The sequence below is a fragment of the Coloeus monedula genome, assembly GCF_965178545.1.
Source record: "Coloeus monedula genome assembly, chromosome: 1".
Lineage (NCBI taxonomy): Eukaryota > Metazoa > Chordata > Aves > Passeriformes > Corvidae > Coloeus > Coloeus monedula.
In genome coordinates this window covers 50,444,320-50,465,171 of record NC_138781.1, presented here as the reverse complement: position 1 = coordinate 50,465,171, position 20,852 = coordinate 50,444,320, and the positions used below count along the sequence as shown (strand labels likewise).

The 20,852-nt window shown below is 42.7% G+C and overlaps 1 protein-coding gene across 2 annotated transcripts; it reads left to right on the top strand.

The window, feature by feature from the left end:
- Positions 1-204: 204 nt before the first annotated feature.
- On the top strand, positions 205-20,189 carry CRTAP (cartilage associated protein). 2 transcript variants are annotated; one of them, XM_082281033.1, is made up of 8 exons: positions 205-478; positions 680-757; positions 4,266-4,415; positions 5,035-5,206; positions 7,634-7,762; positions 8,671-8,816; positions 10,846-10,929; positions 19,489-20,189. In XM_082281033.1, the coding sequence occupies exons 1-8, from the start codon at positions 308-310 to the stop codon at positions 19,546-19,548; spliced, it is 990 nt and encodes a 329-aa protein (XP_082137159.1). In that variant the 5' UTR covers positions 205-307; the 3' UTR covers positions 19,549-20,189. The 2 variants fall into 2 exon arrangements, with proteins under 2 accessions (XP_082137159.1, XP_082137158.1); XM_082281032.1 differs by having other exon boundaries at positions 205-757.
- Positions 20,190-20,852: the final 663 nt, after the last annotated feature.

Here is a 20,852-nt window from a genome sequence, read left to right as displayed (position 1 = left end):
CAGAAACACATTAACAAAAAGTTTCCTTGCAGACGCGACTGCTGCTGGGACCAGCTGCGGCTGCAGGCGCGCAGCAGCACCGAGGGCGGCCGGAGGATCGGCGCTCCGCCCGCCCCGCCCCGCCGCGGCCGCGCTCCCTCCCCGGGGCCGCCTCTCCCTCCCCCCCGGGCCCCGGCCCCGGGACCGCCTCTGTCCTGCCTTCGCCCCGGCCCACCCGCTTTTCCCTTCCCTCCGCCCGGCCCCGGAGCCGCCTCCGCCAGCGGCAGCGACGTGGTGCTGTGCGGGCCGCGGTGGCGGAGGCGCAGCCATGTGGGTGGCGGCGCTGGCGGCGCTGCTGGCGGCGGCGGGGGCGCAGTACGAGCGCTACAGCTTCCGCAGCTTCCCGCGGGACGAGCTGATGCCGCTGGAGTCGGCCTATCGCTACGGGCTGGACCAGTACAGCACCGAGAACTGGCCCGAGAGCGTCAGCTACCTGGAGGTGAGCATGCGGCTGTACCGCCTACTGCGCGACAGCGAGGCGTTCTGCCACCGCAACTGCAGCGCCGCCGGGCAGCCGCCCCCCGCGCCCGCCGCGTCCCCCGCGGGCGCGGCGCTGGAGGAGCTGCGCCTCCTGTCCGGGGTGCTGCGGCGGGCGCAGTGCCTGCGGCGCTGCAAGCAGGGGCTGCCCGCCTTCCGACAGGCGCAGCCCGGCCGCGACCTGCTCGAGGAGTTCCAGCGCCGCGAGCCCTACAAGTACCTGCAGTTCGCCTACTTCAAGGTGAGCCCCCGCCCCCCCTCTTTCGTGGTGCCTCCTCCTTTCTCCTCCCATCTCTCTGCCCTGCCTCCGCTCCCCCCTCCTCCCCTCCCCCCCCGCCTCCGTCACAGTCTCTCCTCCTCAAAGTCTCGCCTGGTGCGATGCCACGCTCCAGACACGCCAAGCGGGCCGGTCAGTGTCGTGGTGGAGGGGGACAGCATGGTGTGTCCCTGCACGTGGCATGTCCCAGGACAGTCTCGACAGACGCAAGTGCCTCCTGCACCCAATGCTAGAAAAACCTCCTGTCATGCCAGCCTCTCGCCGGGCCCTCGGAGCAGGTTACTCTGGGCCACAACCTCATTCCCCATCACCTCCTCCACACCAGTTGCCATCCGCCTCCCCTCCATTTCTTCCCTGTCCTGTGGTCAGTCCTTGCCCCCCTAGGCTGCCAACCCTAGACTTTGTAATCTTCTCCTTGACAAGCCTTTCAGTCGTTTCCTCCCATCCTGTAACCCACAGTGGGATTAGTGTGTACCTTGCCTTTCCCCCTGCTTACCCATGTACCATCCATCTCACTTTTCACCTGTTTTTTACAACTCATCCAGCATGTCCCCTAGGTCAGCCCTTCCAGTTCCTCCTAGACATCCAGCCGCTGGACCCTGCCTCTGTGTCCTGTAGCTGTGTCATTTCTGCCCCTCTCATCTTTCCATCTCTCTTACTTTCTAAACTTTTCTGGAACCTTTTTCAGACTCTTCATATCACAGCTCTGCTATTGCAAATGATCTTTGCTACTTCTCCTTCAGCGTGTCCATCCACCTTCTTCACTTGCTCGTTTCTGGTCCAGCTCTTTCAAGTGCAGCAGCTCCCAGCCTGTGACTTACAGATAGCCTCATGCCTGCAAAACTCCAGTTTCGTTAACAGCTGCAAGAAGGAATGAAGCAGAAATTGGCTGCTGAAGTGGGACACTGTAATGCTAGGCCTGGAATGGTATTTACCTTTTGCTCTTGGGTCAGCCAAGACTGGGGACATACTCCTCTCTTAGGAGATTTCACCCTGTTTTTCTAGCTTCTTGTCATCCTTCGATCCAGGATCTAATTTTGTTTTCTCTCTTCTCATCTTCATCTTCTGTTCTCTACATCAAGATCCATTCCTTCTGCCATCCCTTCAGATACTGCAATTATTTGCATTTCAAATAAACAGGGCATCTTTGTGGGGCAGAAACAATCTGAGCTCTTTAGTTAGATTGTTTTCTCCTTTAGGGACTCACTCCCAATGTATCCCACTATATGTTATATAGGGTTGTATGCTTGTGCATTGTTTCGAGATTGCCTCCTGAAAACACACATTTTCTTAACTGTTGCTGTGTCCTATTTTTAGGAGTGCTGTTTTCTCAGCAGTTTTTCCAAACAGATGCAGGGAAATGCATTCTCATAAAACCAGAACAGTGCCCACATGCACAGTATCACACTGGTGTCTGATGCCTTCCCTAAGACCATACGAAAGAACTTAACTTGATACGTTAAAGCCTGTGCCTTTTCTTTTGACTGAGAGGGCAGGAATTCCTCGAATTCTCAAAGCCATATATGGATAAAAATGACATCACCACAACTGTTTCCTCTTCTTATCTTAATTTAGCTATTAATTCCCCCCTTCTGGTACATACAAAGTTTGCAATGTATGGGTAACACCAAAAATAATTTCTTCTTACCATATCAAATACATTCAAGTAACTGCCAGGTAGGAGTGTGAGAGGGAAGTTGGAGGAACCCCTCCCTCTCCCTTTAAACTCTTTGTTCAATCACATTTGCAGTAAGTTTGAGCAGTGTAGTTTGCTGGTTTTGTGCTTAGTGTCTGTTGTTTATAGTGTGTTTCATACTGGATTTGTAGTCCAGCCCTGAGCCCTTATCTCTTGCTTGGGGAGTTCCGAATGGGCCTTCTAGAGCTACAAACTGCTGCATCCGAAGGACTTTTGCCTGGCTGGTGGTTTCTGCGAAATGAATGTCCCTTCCCCCACCCCTCCACCCCCTCAAGAGCGTTTATAGTATAGGAAGAAGTGGGAGAGAAATGCTTTATGTAATTTTTTAGACTGACCATGTGCGTATTCAGGTGGGCTCCACAGAGAAATTTGCCACGTTGTAAGATTCTGGGAGCAGCTGTTCCTGCGCTGCTGCTTGCTCCTCTGGAGGGAGCTTTCTCAGAGCCACTGAGTTCACTTAGGAGTGTGTTTCTACAAAACCTTCCTTTATTTTTTTCCAAGAGGTGAAAATTGAAACCAAGAGTAAATCATGGACCTAAGTAAAAATGAGACTTGTCAGCCTGCCAAAGAAGCAGGTTACGGCTACAGCACAAAAGAAACCAGGCATTTGACGAAAGTGCAGCTGAGATTTCCCTTTGCATTTAGCATGGTCTGGGCTGACTGGAAGCACGTAGTTTTGGGAAAGCCAGGAAGGGCAGCTGGCAGAGTTCCGGTGCTAGGACACTCCTAGCGGCACAGCAGCAGGGCATAGGTTGAAGTCTTGCTTCGGTGCAGCCATCTCTGAGGTTCCTTTCCGAAATGAAAGGACACTTTTTATGGCTGCAAACAGAAGGGTGAGTGTGCACACGTGCCTGTGATTCTTGCTCGTGGTTTCAAACATGCACTGCCAGAAGCTGTTTCAGACGTGGCGTGGAACTCTCTATCACCTATACATCAATACAGTGAACAGGCTGATGTGGATATTGGCCTAGAAAAAAGGTTTTAACATTTCATAGTACCCCAGACTATTGCTTTCTCTCTCACTCTTCATAAATATGTGCATACATACTATATAATTTATGAAAATACGTGTGTGCATATATATACAAAATATTAAAAAAACATAAATTGTATGTACACAGAAGTACATACCTGTCTGGTACACTCAGTTGTAAATGAGAAATGTACTCCTCACAATGTATATCTAACAGGGATTAAATTTAGTTTAAAAATGGGCAGAGAAAATTGCTTTAGGACACAATTTTTGACCAAGTCTCTGGAGTCTGATCTAACTTTGTAATACCACCGGGAAGATACATTATTGTGATAATGTCCTCTGTGTTGCTAGGCAAGTAACTGACATAAACACAAATAAAGAGTGATGACTCTTGACCAGTATCCATAGATTAGCATCAGTACCTGTTGAGATCAATCCCTTCTAGGAGCTCTGGTATAGACTTTTGCCTTGTCAGCTCTATGAAAGGGGAGGGGGAAGTGAAAAAACCTAATCTTTTTTGACTTAGAACAATCATCTATGCTATCTGCAAAAATAACAGGCTTCTAAAGTTAAAAAAAATTGTTCACAGTGATGCAGCTAGGAGTAAAACTGAGAAGAATTTTATCAGTTTTACTGTACCGTTGTGTCTACTGAGACTGTGCTTTCAGTAGAAGTAAATTTGTGAATACAGAGAATGCAGGAATATTCATTGAGAAAACTGGGAACCTTTGAACTGTTTTGGTTTTTTTTCTTCTCCAGTTAATCTTTTTTAACACCTTCTTTTCCCTATCCCTGTTTAGGCTAATAATCTTCCAAAAGCTATTGCAGCAGCTCACACATTTCTTCTGAAGCATCCAGATGATGAAATGATGCAAAGAAATATGGCCTACTATAAGAGCATACCTGATGCTGAGGAGCATATTAAAGACTTGGAGACAAAGCCATATGAGGTATGCTTTTTATTCAGAAGAGTCTGCTCTTTTGGAACTGTTCTATTACTCCTCTTACTGGGTGAGGTTCAGGGATCTCACTTGCTTATGTGTTCTCAGTTCTTAATCTCCCTATTTCTGTCATCTCAGTCATCTTTGTTCTGCCTTCTTGATGCATTCAGTAACTCTCACCTCTCCTGCACTTCATTGTTCCATAAATGAATCACAGCAAATCACAGACAGTGGCGTACCTGAAAGCTGCTACATGCAGATCACTACTGGAGCTAAGCAGGTGCATAGTTATCCAAATTCATGAGTGCTGTAGTGGGACAGCTTAAGATATCTCAGACATTTGGCATTAAGATCCCATTGAAAATCTCTGTCACAACCTGTGCTTTAGACTCACACCGTTACATCTCTCCAGTAGGCTTTTCTTTTGATTGGAAATGGAATTACGTACTCTGCTCTCTAGGAAATACCTGGTGAAATCCATTAGTCTCCTGTGTTCGTTGTCCTCACATCACCTGGAGAGCAGCTCATACAGTTGTCCAGAAACATGGAGACATCATTTGCTGTATTTGAGTTTACACAACACTTCTCAGGGTCAGTTACTGCTGATTCATCCCTGCCAATTTCTCAGAATCTCTTTGTCAGGGCTGTGAGAGCGTACAATGGCGACAATTGGCGGACATCCATCTCAGACATGGAACTGGCTCTTCCTGATTTCTTCAAAGCCTATGATGACTGCATAGCAGCCTGTGAAGGCTCCCGAGAGATCACAGATTTTAAAGACTTCTATCTTTCTATTGCAGGTAAGTGGTTAGGAAACATGAAGGAAAGATGTCCCCAGAGTACATTTCAGTTTATCCATGGGATTGGTTACCCAAGTCCTGTTCCTTAGTTTGGGCCAGTAGGAGTTTATTAGATTCACTGAAAACTGCTTGAATTCTGGTTTACTTTTTTTCTCTCCTCAGTAACATAAGTGAGGTCTATCAGGAAATCAGAGCAGAGATCTTACATTAGCATGGAATTTCTGTGTCGGAGTAACATAGATGTGTAAATAACAACAGCTGCTCTGTGTCTGGGTAGCAGTGGTCATTCAGCCAGGTCTCTTGACCATCATTTCAGTATCAGCTTGGCCACCTTTGGGGCTCAGTGGTTAGCCTGCCTTTGAAATCATCTTTGTGGTTTGCATAGGTCCGGTGATCTGTATCTCCTTTCTCATAAATATGACAGGGTTCTGTTGGCTATTTTTAATCTTTCCTACATTCGAGTTTTACTAGTAGGTAACACCTGTATTTTTTGCGTGTAGCCAAAAAAAAAAAAAATCCATTGCTTTGCAAGTGAAAAGGGACATCAACTTTTTTGATTGTTGTCAAAATGGCAAATACACATTTCCTATGCTCTTTGGCAGTGAAAGAAACAAGTGATTTCTCCAGTGCTCTGACAGCTCAGTGTTGTTGACAATATTTGTGTGAAGAACACCTGCATATTTCCTCAATAAACTTAGAAATTCTCTTGCATTTTTCATGTTTTTAAGTTGCCCTAAGAAAAAACATTCCAACTTTTTGTCCTAAAGCCATAATATATCTTGGTGAGGAGAAACTTCGGTGAACTATGTTTATACAAGCGCAGCTCCAGTTTCTCACAGTGTGCAGCTGGTATCCACCAGTACAGCTGACATGGAATAACTATTGCAGGCTATTCCTTGGCTTGCTCTTGGGCAAAACAGGCAGGTGCCTAGGACAGCAAATAAGGAGTGAAGGGCAAATCACAGGTGGTAAAGCAAGAAACACAGAGTTTTTTCCCCAGTGGGTCAGAACCCTGACATCAGAACAATCCCCAAGCCACTGTAAAGAGTAGTGTCCGTGCTCAGCTGTGATTGGCACTTACTGTCACCCTTCCTCTTCCTCCTTATAAGAGAAGGACAATTCCCAGCAGTAAGGAAAGGTAGGAATTACTGCGTAACATCACCATGGCCATGTGCGTGCATTTCAAGTATTTTGCTCTTGAGATAAGAACATTTAAATTTATTTGCACTGCCTGGGCTGAATTGTGCTTGTGTTCCAGGGAGAGATATTCTACCTCCAAGGGTCTGCAGAAAGCAGATGTAGCAGTAAGTGTTAACCAGAAGTATTTGGGTCTTGCATTAGGTATGTATTTATCACTGAGCAGTGAGTTATGTCAGGAAGCCAGTTGTCCTCATTGCATGGGATCACTTCACTGAGGGGCTCACATCTCTGGCTTTAAGTGCTGGCTGGAATTGAACACTACTGTGTCTGGAGATTCCACTGCTCTTGTAAAAGATGGGTCTGGTAATTTCATTTGGCCAGTTATTTTTAGTTAGCTTCAGCAGTTATTTTTAGTTAACCTCAGTGTTCTTCGTGTCAGGAGTTGTCAGGAATGAAAAGTGTTCTTTTGGCTTGGTCAGAAATTTGCTGCACAAGGTTAGCTCACTTCTTTCACCTGCCAAATGTGGCTAACAGGGAAATTAAGACTTTAAAATATTTCTTTTCCATGCTGTTGATGAATGTGATACATACGAAAAATGCTTGAAACTTTTTTGTTGGAAGGTTTTCTTGAAACGTATTTTCTTGAAGGTAAAAATCACAGGTTGTCCTATATTGCATGACAGCAAGCTTTTTTAGACTGGGTAAGCTTGTGAACTTACCTGTTCCTGGCGGGAAGTTGTTCTGTGGTGAGCAGCATATTCTCCTCTTTCTTTTCTCTTAGAACGTCCAAACTCTGGGCCCAAAATGCAGCCATCTGTGGTTTATTTTGCAGTCACCTGCTGTACCTGTCTGTGACACAGTTGTACTCAGCAGCATGGGGACCTTATTTGTGCAATAATGCAATGAAATTGCAAAGGCCTGCAAAATTTAAAAAAGGAAAGAAAGCACTGTTAAGTTTACAGCTGGGAAATAATGCAGTACTCTAAAATACTCTATAAAACCCACCACCACATGCTGCCTCTAGGTGTCAGTGAAACCTAAGTGCTCAGTTCTCTGTAATTCCAGCTTTGAAGTAATGCAGATTTTTACGGTAGGGCCTAGTACCAACACTTGAAGGATACTTCAGATGGAGTTGTAGATTCTCAGTACTTCCAAGCAGCAAGGTCCAGATGCACAGGACCCAGGAGGGCATTATAAGGCCGAATTTTAATGGGTGGCCGATGGGAGGGATTATAACAATTCACTCTGTGCTATCCATGTGCTCTGTTGTTGTTTTCTTCCTTCCAGATCATTATGTCGAAGTCCTTGCATGCAAAGTGCAGTGTGAGAGCAATCTGACACCCATTATAGGAGGCTTTGTTGTTGAAAAATTTGTGGCCACCATGTACCATTACTTGCAGTTTGCATATTATAAATGTAAGTAGTGATTTATTGTGCTTAAATAACATTGATGTTGGATGATGTGGGATCTTTCCCCTCTAATTTTATGCTTACAATGTAAGTAATGGCCTAGAGAATCTGCATTTTAAACAGTTCTGGGACAGAGAATCTGAGTTTCCTGGTGTCTTTTGCTCCCTGTTATCACTGTAGTTAACAGACATGGGACAGAATTTCTTCCACAGACAAACCTACAGGGTATTTAATACTATTTGCTTTTTCCTAGTGGATTCTTATAATCCTGTTAGAATGAGGCTAAATGGGTTTTGAAGAAAGAGGGGACCACTTAACAGAAATTGTAGTGTTTGGTGCTCAATGATGACTTAGTTGATAGGTGGATTATTCAGTGAAAGTTGTGGTTTCTTGAGGAGCTACTTGCACTGTAAAGAACACATGTAGCCCTTACAGCTGTTCCTGCAGGCTCCAATATCAAAGGGAAGACACATCAGCCATGTAGCATCAATCCATTAATGACTTTTGTTTGTGTTATTTGACTACACCTTGACTCTTCCCTCTTTATCAATCATAGTACAAAGAAGTGGGGAGGGGTTTAATATCTTTTTGTTTGGTTTTTTAAATAAATGCCCCAGTGCATATCACCAAGCTGTGGGAAGATACTGGGATACCTGGGAGGAGCATTTGGTTAGGATTTTCACAGAAAACCATCAGGGGTTGATGACGAGTTGATTTTTGAATCATGGCCTTACGTGTTTCAGAACACAAAACCAGCATATCCTTTCTGGGGAGCAATTTTTTTTTCTCTGTGCAGCTGCTGAGAAGGTAGAGTATGGGCTGTGTTTCCATTTGAATCTTCCAGAGTTTAGGTAATAGTAGAAATTTGTTCATTTACCTTACCTGGATTTTTTTGGTGTGTGTTTATTAATTAGTGAATGACATGAAGAATGCAGCTTCTTGTGCTGCTAGTTACCTTCTGTTTGACGAGAAAGATGAAGTAATGAAACAGAACATGGTCTATTACCAGTACCACAAAGACAAATGGGGACTTAAAGAGGAGGATTTTCAGCCCAGATCGGTAGGTGAATTACCTAAAATGCCTTCTAGACACATTCAAATACTTCTCTGAAACTTAGTGGGTCAGAGGTTGGGAAAATAAGGGATATCTGCTGGTTCTGGAGTTTAACATGTACTGTTTTATTAAAATCATATAGAAAGTTGTACGCAGAGGTGTAGTGTGTCATGTAAACAGTGAATGTCATTAGAGCTCTTCCCTTTCTGTTGAAATATACTACGATAGGATATAATATATGAAGAGAAGTAAGCTCATGCTGGTATTTCTCTGTCACTTAGGCATATTTATGTCTTCATATACCTCTGTAAATAAAGCAGCTGGCCCCTGAAGTCTCTGATGATGAAATCTCTGAGTGACATTCAGGCTTTTGTGAATCATTATTTGCCAACACATAGCTGCCCACTCGCTTGTTATTTCAGGTTCTGTGGGTATTGGAATGTGTCTGAATACGGTAACTCCAGCTAAACTGACTTTCCACTTACTCCATTTAGAACATAGTTGGGTGGATGAGGACGGAAAAAGGCTCAGGACTGTATTGCATCTAATTATCTAAATTAAAATGGTTGCTGCAAAGAAGCACTAGTCCATCCAGCAACAATTATCATCTGGCTTTGGAAAACTATTTTAAAAATGGGTTTCCATGCTGTTCTTAAATTTCCATGTCCAAGGAAATTCTACAGCCTGGACTGTGACATCAAATTGGATTTTCCAGCGTTTCTTGTTACCAGGATTTAAGTCATGCAGCTGAATTCTGACACCTCAGTGACTGCTTAGGCATCAGTCATATGGGCTGTACAACTAGTTAGTCATTAGCAATACATGTTCCACAAATTAAATTTAGTGCCTTCTAGTCATGCCTCTTAGAGCACACACTTTATTGGCACAGTGGGACCCAGGCCTGCCCTGCAGGGCCAACTGAGACAGAAGGCAGCAAAAATGCTTTTTGGTTCTTTCAGGCAGCAGCAGCAGCAGCAAGTCTGAGCTCACAGAGGAAGGGGACTGCTCCTTTGTCACTGCTTTTGGGAACAGAACTGTGCTTTATAACCATATTGGAGACAATGTTTGGTGGTGGTGGGAGTGAGGGGTGGCAACAGTATGAAACTGCAAACCGCAGACAGATTTGGCATACATGTGCAGAGAGGGCAGAACAAGGGCCCTACACATGCACTCTGAATGTTTCATTGATAACTTCTGTAGCTGGGAACTACAGATAATTTGATTTTTAAATACAAAATATTAAATGCACACAGCTGTATTTTCTTGTGCTTTGATCTGTGTAGCTATAAACAGAAGTTGCTTGCTATCCTGGTCACTTGCCACAAAAACCATAATGCCTCTGGTTTATTTTCAAAACGTGGTAATGGGGTGACAGCAACATTTGGCCCTGGCATTAATCTTTAGATGTTCTTGTGAAAGAGGGAGTCTCCTGTTTTCTTCTCCCAAAGGGGTTAAACGGAATCATCAAAGTAGATTACAGTTGGTATTCACAAGTATGAGAGTATGTGACTGAGCTACCCTGTGCTGTTCAGGCACACAGCCAGGAAGTGAGGAGGGACAGGTGAGTGACTTTGCAGAGCTTCCCTAGGCCAGGCTCAGGCTGGGCTGGTGAGTCATTATCATGCAAAACAGCTTAGTGTGTCTCTTTCCCAGAACTGCCTGTGCCATATGCCAGCGTGCAGGGAGACAGAGGCTCTCTCCTGTCCAAAGCCCACTGGAATGCAGGCACAGGCTGCTGCTCAGCCCTGGCAGTCTCATTCCTTATTCTCAGACTCGCCAGTGCTTTGAAACATGAGAAAGAGGAGAGTGCTTTGTTCTTGCAGTGAGGGAGCCTGTGCTTAGGAAGATCCACAGAAGAGTTTGGAATAAGCTGTTTGCTGTTTTGCTGTTTCCTTTCTCAAACAGTATGTACCCTGCTTGGGATCTACCTTTCCTAGGTCTGGGGCTGGCTTCACTGGGATAGTTTCAGGTGGCTTGTGATGACGCTCCCCATCTTGCTACCTTAAAGTAACAGAAATGTTGGGGTTTTTTGTAGGAGGCGGTTCGATACCACAACATTACCACAGTCCAGCTGGAAATGTATGCATTTGCAAAGGAACATCTGATGGATGATGATGAGGTGAGTTTTCTAGAAATGAAATCATGGTCAAAAAAGCAGCAGTCACGTTTAAAGTGCAGATGATGCATAGCTGTAATTCCAGGATTTCACTAATATGGAAAAATCTTCTTGTAACCATGACCCATTTTTAATAAATTTTTGTTTGGTAAATGGAATATAAGAACAAACCCAAAGAACATCATGTACCATTCAGAAAAACATGGGCAGAATTAACACAAAGTTAAACATATAATGCACTGAGCCCAGAGAAAATAAAGAAAACCCAGTTTTCCACTTGTAACACGAGGGGGCAGAGAAATGGTGTATATATATTTAAACCAAATGTTTTTCTGGGTTTGGTGTTTGGGGAGGTTGGGGGGGAAGATGAAATTTTTTTTTCTGAAATGTTGTTTTAATTAGATTTAAAGATCCTTGTGATTTTGTCCAGAATGAACCACCTAAATTGTAATTTTTTTGTCCAAAGGAAGTCTTGTTATCTGTTATTTTCTTCTGCTCAGTGGCATTTTGGTCACCCAGTCATGCCTTTTAAGTGTTTGGAATTTGTGGTCAAATAACATATAATGACTACTATTTACACTGGAAAATATGTAAAAGGATTTTTTTATTTTGGTGCAAGAAAAGCAGTTAAATTGTTGAAAAGGCATTTCTTTTTCTTCCACAGCTGAAAAAGTATAATTCATGGGAGTTTTTGGATTGCCTTTTGCTTTGTTTTTGGGACCTTTCATTGAGAGGTTTAAAAAAATCTTCAAATGATGAAACGTTGCTGGCATTGACAAAGAAAGAGCTGTACTCAATTATTCCATGGGGTGAGGGTATCTGTAATGAGCAGTGCCAAGGTCTTTTCTAGTTGGAAAAGACAAAGATGGTTTATGTTAAAAAATGGAATCACCTTTGCAATTTTTATGTTATCCAACACATAGGGAGAGAGACTATTTTATAGCAGAGAAGTAATGTCTGTGCTGCCTTCAATATTCTTGTGATCTGAAAACAACTCTATGTAAAATTCCATTGGAAGGTTACCAGACTTCAGGAAGACTTTCCATTGTGATAAAATCCCCTGAAGGACAGTTTAATTAACTTGCTTTAAGGTCAAGCTTAGATGAGGACAAGTCCATATGGATTTTCATCAAGGTGTGAAATACTTGAGCACATTTTATATTCCCTTGTTGGTTTGTGCTTTGTCCATAATGTTTTCTTGTGTTAGGCATCAACCTAACTTGTACTTTTTTCCTTCTTTCCTATCTGCTGCTTCAAAGCACAGGGATGAGTAATTAAGGAGGGGGTGAAGAAGTCCATTTTGAGGACTTTCCCCATATGTTGTTAGAAGAAGGGGTTATAGAAACAATCTTCGTCCTCCAGCACTCATTTGCTGGCATTCATTCCTGCAGCCCCTTTCACCAGGGCAATTACAAATGACCTTGCAATCTGCAGGAGGGAGGGGCAGTGAAAACCTCAGTTAAACTTTTGGGCTGACAAGGAAGTCACATTACACTTGATTATATGTTTGGATTAAACAACCAAAATTACTGGGCCTCCTCATGGCACAGATATGCCCACCTCACACTCTCTTTGTATTAGGAAAGCTACCATTCTCCTTCCCAGGGGAAAAGCTGAAGGGCTTCTGTGCTAGAGCCCAAAAAGCTGGGAGGGATGGAGGCTGTCCATGCCTCTGGCTTGGCTCTGGCTTTTGGTAGTGAACTCATAAATCCCTGGCTACCAGAACTTGTCTTTGGCTGCAGGAGACTTCCAGGGAGTGCAGACAGAGCAGGAATAGCACAAAGGTAAAACCACTACCTTGCTGTTTCTGCTCTATGGGCAGGACCTGGTAGTGTAAGTTGGAATTTTTTTATTTTGTTTAGTATTTCTCCTGGCACAGATAGAAAAGTTTGTTCCATAGGAATGCTGAAAACTGATGAAAACTCCAGATAAGGCATTATAGTAAAAACTTTATTAAAAAGTGTTAAGGATGGAGGCAAGCTCTCTTGTAAGTGCACTCTGCTTATTTAAACCATGTGCTTCTTGGGCCAAAGGCCACACCTTCTGTGGATTTCTGTGGTCCATGTTTGCAGTCTGTGAAGTTGCTTGTGGGCCAGTAAGATAGCCCACAAGATAATCTGGAGAAAAAAACCCCTCTTTTTTCCTTGACGGAAGCAAAAGGATTGATGTGGCAAGAGGATCCCTTCCTATGTGGGTGTCATTATTCTCAAGTGGAGAATCTCATTTTAATCAGACTTCTCACTGCTCCCACATCCCAGATCATCCATGTGTCTTTCTAAATCCCGTTAGCAAAGCGAGTGAAAAGCTGTGGCTTCTTCAGGAGTACATAGCAGTAATTGGAGAGGCTGGGACAGGCAGTAATGATTTTTTCGTATGTTACTACAAGAAATACTGTCCTGCCTATGTTACTTTATTAATGTTTTTCCACACGGAAATGAAAAACTCTTGATTCAAGCATTTAACACAGTAGAGGTGACAGAGAATATTAGCGCCAACTAGCTACAAATTACTTTTAAGAAAAAGTAATTATTCTTAAATATCCTTGTGGTTTTCCACAGGGAAGTTAAAAGAACATTACAGTGTTGTCATCTTAGTTGGCCGTGGATAGGCAAGCTTCTTAATTTCTGTTCAGATGTGTAATGCATCAAGGCTATCATGGATACAGCTCCTGGTATTGCACAGATTTAAGTAGCAAACTGAAATGGTGTTAAGAGCCAGACACTCAGCTAGTGTAGATGTAACTTCAGCACCACACTAATTGTATGAGACGTGGTTTTGGCCCATAAAATCAGTGCTCTTATGGAATGTTTTTTGGGGGGGATAGCTACTTAGCTGTTCTAAATTACATAAGGACCACAAGTATTTGGCGGGGATGGGCCTACAATGTGATTTTTCTTTCAATACTTAATCAGTAGGTGAAAAACTGTTGGCAGTTCTGACCCACTGTTTTGACATCTCTTTCTTTTTATTTGTATATAGTGTGTGTTCATTTGTGTAGTGGCTGAAATTAAAACGCTCCATATTTCATCACATCCATGTGATGCAAAGAAGAATAAGTACTGAACTAATGTGACTGGTGGAAAGAGGACATATGGAATAGCATCAAAACACAAGGGCCCAGTGGAGTACTGATAGCAAATAGTAATCTGAATTCACCTTATTTTTCTGTGTGGGAATTGCTAACAATGTATTTTGAGCTTTATTGACTCACTGCTTGCATATGTTCAAATGATTTACACAAGGGTGCTTGTAACAGCAAGTTGCAAGTGCAGACCTGTAAACCCTGTCCTGCCTGTGACCTCAGACCAGCACAGCTCCAGTAGCACTGCTACCCTCAGAAGAGCTGGTGGCAGCTGTTTCAGAAACAGTTGCCAGCCAATGGGCAGTGTTACGGTCCCTGTTCAACATACGCTTTTTTAAAGGAAAAAGAAAAAGAGATTTTTTTTTTTCCATCATAATTTCCTAGTGGAGATTCTTCCCATATGGCTGTGTCTTTCTGCTTTCTCCTCTTGCTTCTGCACCACTAGATGTGTGTCTTGGTCAAGGGTGTTCCTTCTTCCATTAAAGCCACTTTGCATGGGAAGCTGCCAGCATGGTTGTGCTTAAATAGCAGGGTGCCCCAAGGTGAAGGTACTGGCGTTAGGAGGAACTTCTACTGCCCAGATTTTCTTAAGCTTCTGCATGCAGCATAAAGCAGGCAAGAGAGCATAAGTAGAGCTCAGAAACAAAGCCACTGGAAGGCTTCTGCTTTCAGTGCAGTTGGAGCAATGTTCAAGTTCCTCTGAAATTGGGTTGATTCATGTTTTATAGGCATTATAAATATGTTAAAAGGAAAGCACATTTACTGGTTTACTGTAAAATACTACTGTAATAACTGCAGTGTACTGTAATCTCCTGTAATATATGGGAAAAGAACAGTTAAAGGTTCAGAATATATTGTTAAAATGAAGTGGAAAAATATTTGAGAAAGTAGCTAATGTTCATGTGACGAACAACTAAGCTCTTTTAATAGTGAAAAAAAAAGCCCTAAAAACATGAGCAACTGGATCACACTGTGGACTGTCTGAAAAATAAATAACTTAAGGGCCAAAAAATTTTTCTGCACAAAGAATTGAGGGATTTTCTTATTTTTTCCACAGCTAGAATGTGAGGAATGTCCAGCCCAGACTGTACAGCTCATGGAGGTTCTGGCAGGGCTTTGAGGTGGTTACAGTGAACTTTGAGGCTTTAACTGAAGGTTAGATCAAGACACTTTCTCTTGGTTGAAGGCTGAATAAACCATTCAGGCTGAGCCACTCATTGGCACATGCCTTACTGTTATCCTGAAATAATGTTTTCCCCCTCCAAAACATTGTTGGCCAGTGGGCTGTGTGGTGTGTATGTGCAGGCTCTGTCAGGTCTATGGAGCACATGTTCTCCACAGTCATTCCTATCAAACCTTTGTCTTCACTCTTGCAAGGTGATTATTTGTTCTTGAACAAAATCTGCTAGTTTTCATAACTTAATCCTTGTGACTACTCCCATTACTTACTCGGGCAGTTACAGGATAACTACTCATTAATTATAGGGCAGCCTTGACCTCTCCTCACAGAGGGCACCTGTGCAACCCTTCCCACTACCACAACCTGGTCATCTACACCCAGTTCATAAGGGAATCAAATCTGTTGCTCTCACTGTTGAACAAGAGTCCAGTTGAGGTTTTTGAACTTTGGCAAAATTTGAATTTTTGCTCTGAAGGACAACCGGGGGACATTTTGTGAGATACATATTTTCCTTCTAGGTCATAGATTATACAGAAACAAAGATCCAGCCAATTCCTCGTGTTCTGTGTGTTGTCTCTTAAGGTGGTTTGTTGGATGAGTTAGAATAAAAGCGGTTTCCTATTCATTCACTGGTAATCACACATAAAAACATGTCCAGAATTAATAGTTTTTTGTAGATCTTAATTCATTCTAGAACACTATCTTTTTTTATATTCTCTGTTGCTTCCCTGAAGAACAGCCTATCCCACTATACCTATTTGAAAGGCCATCAGCAGATCTGATTGGAAAGTATGGGTTATTGCAAGAAAGCTAATTGTTTCCCATAACTTTTCCAGTCCACACTGAGAAAGGACAGAAGAGATTGCAGGTGGAGGCCAGGATCCATGAATGATTAATGTTTGCATTTGTGGAAGGCAATCATTGCAAGCAGTGGCAAAGTGTCTGGGTCTGTCAGTGAGCAGTGCAACTGCTGCCTGCTGCTGGTTTTAAATGATGCTGTCAAAAGAAAAGTTGGTGCTGGACCATTGGCCTGAAGCATGCCATAACTGAGCCAGGTACTGGTCGCTCTTCCTCTTTGCTGTTTTATTTTAATAGCTGGCTAGGAGTTTCCAAAGTACAGATATTTCTTTTAAAAAGTTGTGTTTTGTGAGTGTGAATGTGACATTTAATATTGCCTAAGGAAGGGCCTGGCCCAATGTATACTGTGGTCTTGGACACTCAGTACACTGAGGTACTAAGTGAGGGGTTTTGCATTCTTCTCCTTTTTAGCTCTTTTTTTTTCCGATGCTCTAGCTTCACTTGTAATAGTGCCCCAGTCTCACTAGCCTGGGTTAGTTTATTCAGAATTGACCAAGAACTCTGTTCTAAAATTATTTTTAATTATAATCCACCTACTCACATACCCTCTGTAAAACCTTCTTGAATTAGTTACTGTGGCACAAAACTTGTTCTTTCTGTCTGTGGCTCTGTTCAGTTGTTAATCTATGCCAAAAGTGCTCACTTTGCATATCTAACAGATAATTAGAGATTCCAGTTGGTCAGACCAGCTTCTCTGATTCCTCCTACCACTCACACCAGTCTGGGAACATTCCCCTTTTTCTGTTCAATATCACGCCTCCCATATTTCAGGCTGTACCTGTTCCATCTATTCCCATACATCCTTGGTCTGTCAGTCCCACTTTCCACTGACCATCCCTGGACTGGGAGAGGGAAGAGCATGGTAGCACAGGGAGGGAGGTTGTGGGGTGCCACAGATCTGCTGAACCTGTAGCTAGCAAACCTGGAAGACACGACTGTGGACTGAGGGCCAGGCATGGAAGAGCTGCTTCCCTGCAGCTGACCAAGCAGCCCATGTGTGTGTGCTTTCCACTTGTTGGCTGCCTGACTATCGCTCATGTGCTGGCCTGGAAGCCAGCCCTTCTCTTCCCGAGCTCAGTCAGACTTCACATCCTGATCTCCTACCTAGCACCAGACAGCTGCATCACGCTTTGGGCCATGGATTGCTCACCATGATTCGCATCAGCACTGGGCTTGAGCGGTGTATTTGTGTTGCCTGTGTTGGAGCTGGTGGCTGTTGTGCCCTTGGGTAGCTGGCAGTGGAAAGAATTACAGGTTTGCAGCCGACTTTGAATGGAAAATTGGATGCTCTTTCTGTAACTGTAGGGAGGAGCCAAAGAGCGCTCCAGGTAACAGGAGGGGCTCTGTCTTACTGATACAATTACTGAGGCAGTAAATTGTATCAAAGACTCATTTCAGACTCCAGATTTACAGGCATAGGTCGGTAACAAAGCTACTAAATATCAGCAGACAGAAGGCTTTTTCCCTGGAATGAACACCTGTGGAATATGTACTGACTTCAGCCATGCTAAATACCCAGTGCGGTGTCAAGTGGGTGCTAATGGGACAAGGACAATGATCGGCCTGGTCACAGCTGCCAGTGTGACACTGTGATCGCCTCCTCCGAGGCAGCATTATCACCTTTTCATTGGGCTGCCAGCCACTCTAGTAACAACTTGCAAATGTTTTACATTTTGAATGTGAAGGCACAGGCAAAAATATTTTAGCTGGGGTTTTGTTTGTCTTTAATCTGGAGGTTTTGCCTTTTCCAAAATAACCAACACCCAGGCAATTTAGTTATTAATTATTACAATAATTATTCAGTTGTATTGCAGCATATTTTACGTAGGTATATTGTCTCAGCAACTGTTTTTTATATTTTTGCCATATTTCAACCTCTCTTACTCCTCGGTACATCTAATTAGACCACAACAGCTTCTGCAATGCTTTAGAGCTTAGTTTCAGGCACTAGAGATTTCAGATTTCAGGTTTGTTTGGGTTTTTTTTCTTAAGATTGTTGTATTTAACTATCCTTTTCCATTTCTTAGATGTTTCTGGGTTTGAAAACATACCAGAAATAAAAAACCGGAATTTTGTCTGTATGTTGAGCATCTTCTGAAAAATTCTATCTTACTGATGAGTGTGACAATAATATGAATTTGGATACTTAAATCTTTTGAACAAATTCAAAGCACAACAAATTGCCATCCTTCAGGACTTGCTAAAAGCACTTCATAGTTGCAAAAACTCAGTGTTCTTTTGAGATGGAACTGTGAATCAGGGAACAAGAACAGCAGTTATTTCAGCCAGCTTTCCTCCTGCTTTTATTTTTCCTTGCTTAGTTTCATTATTTCTCTCCTGGCTAGTCATACTTCCTAAAAGTATGATGTTAATAATTTTTACTCACAATATCCATAATACCATTATTGTATTCAAAATAGACAAAATTTCTCTCCACGTTGTGGGGCCTCCCAGAGATGGTGTTCCGGACCGGAGCAAACTGAGCAGTTCCAGGAGAAAAAGAAGAAGCTACAGTCCTGGGAAAAAGTTCTTGCCTCACCTAACAGGGTAGCTAAAAGCAAAGAATTTTAACTCTCCGTCTCTCTCCTGAGCAAAGGAGCCGAGAGCTGGGGAAAAGCAGGAAGGTGCTCCCTTGGCTCTGCAGCGGTGAGAACGCAGGGGAGTGTGTGCATCCTTGAGCACAAACCGCGCTGAAGAACTCGCTCGGCTTCCCCCCCCAGCTTAAAGGCGCAGAAAGGCACAGGATTCGTGTCTGGGCAATAAGCAGGCAATAGGGGATAAAACATCATGAAGTCACCCCAAGACACCTGTGTTAGCAGAGCGGAGCTTGTAAATGTATTATTTTCTGATCTGAATCTAAACCCAACGTATTTGTTTCCGGTATGGAAAACATTCTAGTATCTCTGGTTCTTCACATTTTTGCTGCATTGAAGCATGGCATGTGAAGATCTGTGGTTGAAAATGGAGAAGGTGTCTGTTGAAGGGTGTTACAGGGGACGTAAACAGAGCAGACATACAAAGTCAAAATTATGGTTCTACAAAATGCTTTGGTTTTGAATTTTGAAGCTTTCTAAAATTTTTTAATGTTTTATGGTATTCTAACAACTTCCTAATTTAACAGGTGTTTTAAACATTTATTCCTCTCTGAGTTTGAGGATTTCATTGTCTATTTAAATACCTGTAAAAGTACGAGAGGATTTACTGTGATGTGTATAACATTTTCTTCTTTTAAGGTCTGTGTCACTGCAAGTGCTTGTGCTACCCCTGTATGGGCCATTTACCTGTATTTTATAGGCTTGTTGCACTAGTGTCTACATGGAGGGTGTTAAAAATATTTGGACGCCTATTAGTACAGTTTAATTTTTGATTAAAATAGCAGAAATTTCCCACCACTTTTGCAGTACAGGGTTAATTTATTTCTGTTGAATTTAATCATTTCCAGGGTGAAGTTGTGGAATTCCTTGATGAGCTGTTAGAAGTGGAGGAAAAGAAGGAATCCTGATGAGTGAAACTACCACAAAGTATTTTACAGAAGTGAAGACTCACCATTGCTCCTTACTATTATTTTGATCACCTGTAGTTCCAGTTAGATATACCTCAAAGGTGCTTCTTTAAGCTGTACCTTTTGTCCCAAGATCCACTCCTGAAAGGTCACTTCCATGCTGCACTGACTCTTCTGTGAGCATGGCTTTTCACTGTGCAGAACTGCTGCATATGAGTTTCCCCCTTGAGCTTTTTTTCTGCTACACAAACACAACAAAACAGACGATTTCTGTTTTCTGTGATAACACTAAGTTTCCTCGTTTCAGTGCTGTTCTGCTAAGTTGTAGCAGTACAGCTAAATTCTCAAGAACTTTTGTCAGATTATGAACTGTGGAAGACATAACAGTTCCTCTTTCTGAGCTATGAATTGTATTATTTATATATGTCTTTTTATGTGATGGTGAATAAAGTGGTAACAAATCCCAGTGCACCTGAAAGATATTAAGGTACATTTAAATAGCTGAAATAATGTGATTAACAAAGCACAACTAATGATCTTGTAAACATTGCTTAAAGAATTCTGAAAGCAGTGTTGATCTTTCCCAAAAACTAAATTAAATTCTACTGCGGGAAACTGAGAATAAAAACAATTTTTAGTTCCTACCAGTTCTTACTCTTTCTGTTGAAACATCCTGTGGTCCTTGTTGAGGTGGGACCAGTCTTGTATGAAATACTGATGATGGATGGATTTAGTATTCTCTTCTGTAAAAAACCAGTTTGCATGTTTTTTTCAGACTGGTGGGACTATCTGCACAGTTTTCATCCAAAGGTAAGTAAGGTGGGAACTGAGGTGATTTTCAATGGAATAATGAAAAATATTTACCTGTGAATTCATGTCATTTTTATTAACTGTATGGCAGAGTCCCATACAGAAGTATTGGTACAGACCAAAAAAATTGTGGTAGAGAAGAGTAATGAATTAGTGCCTAAGTCTACTGAAGAGGAAAAATCCCCTTGAACTCAGAGAAGGATACAGGATTTCATCCTGTGCTTTTCTCTTTTGTTTTCAAGGATCAAGTCCTGCAAGTGATTTCATCTTGCTTGCATCAAGGGGAGATGAGCATTCAGTGCATATGAGCATTCTGATGAGCGTTCACCTATGACTGAGCTGTAATTCAGCTGAATGGAAGTGAATTACAAACCCATAACCTGCTTTGAGTTTTTAAAAAGGCAAAACATGATCCCCACTAGCTTGCCAAGTTGTTGCTGCTATAGTTTATATAAGCTGTAGTAATCTACACTATTGAGTGTCTGTAAGAAATA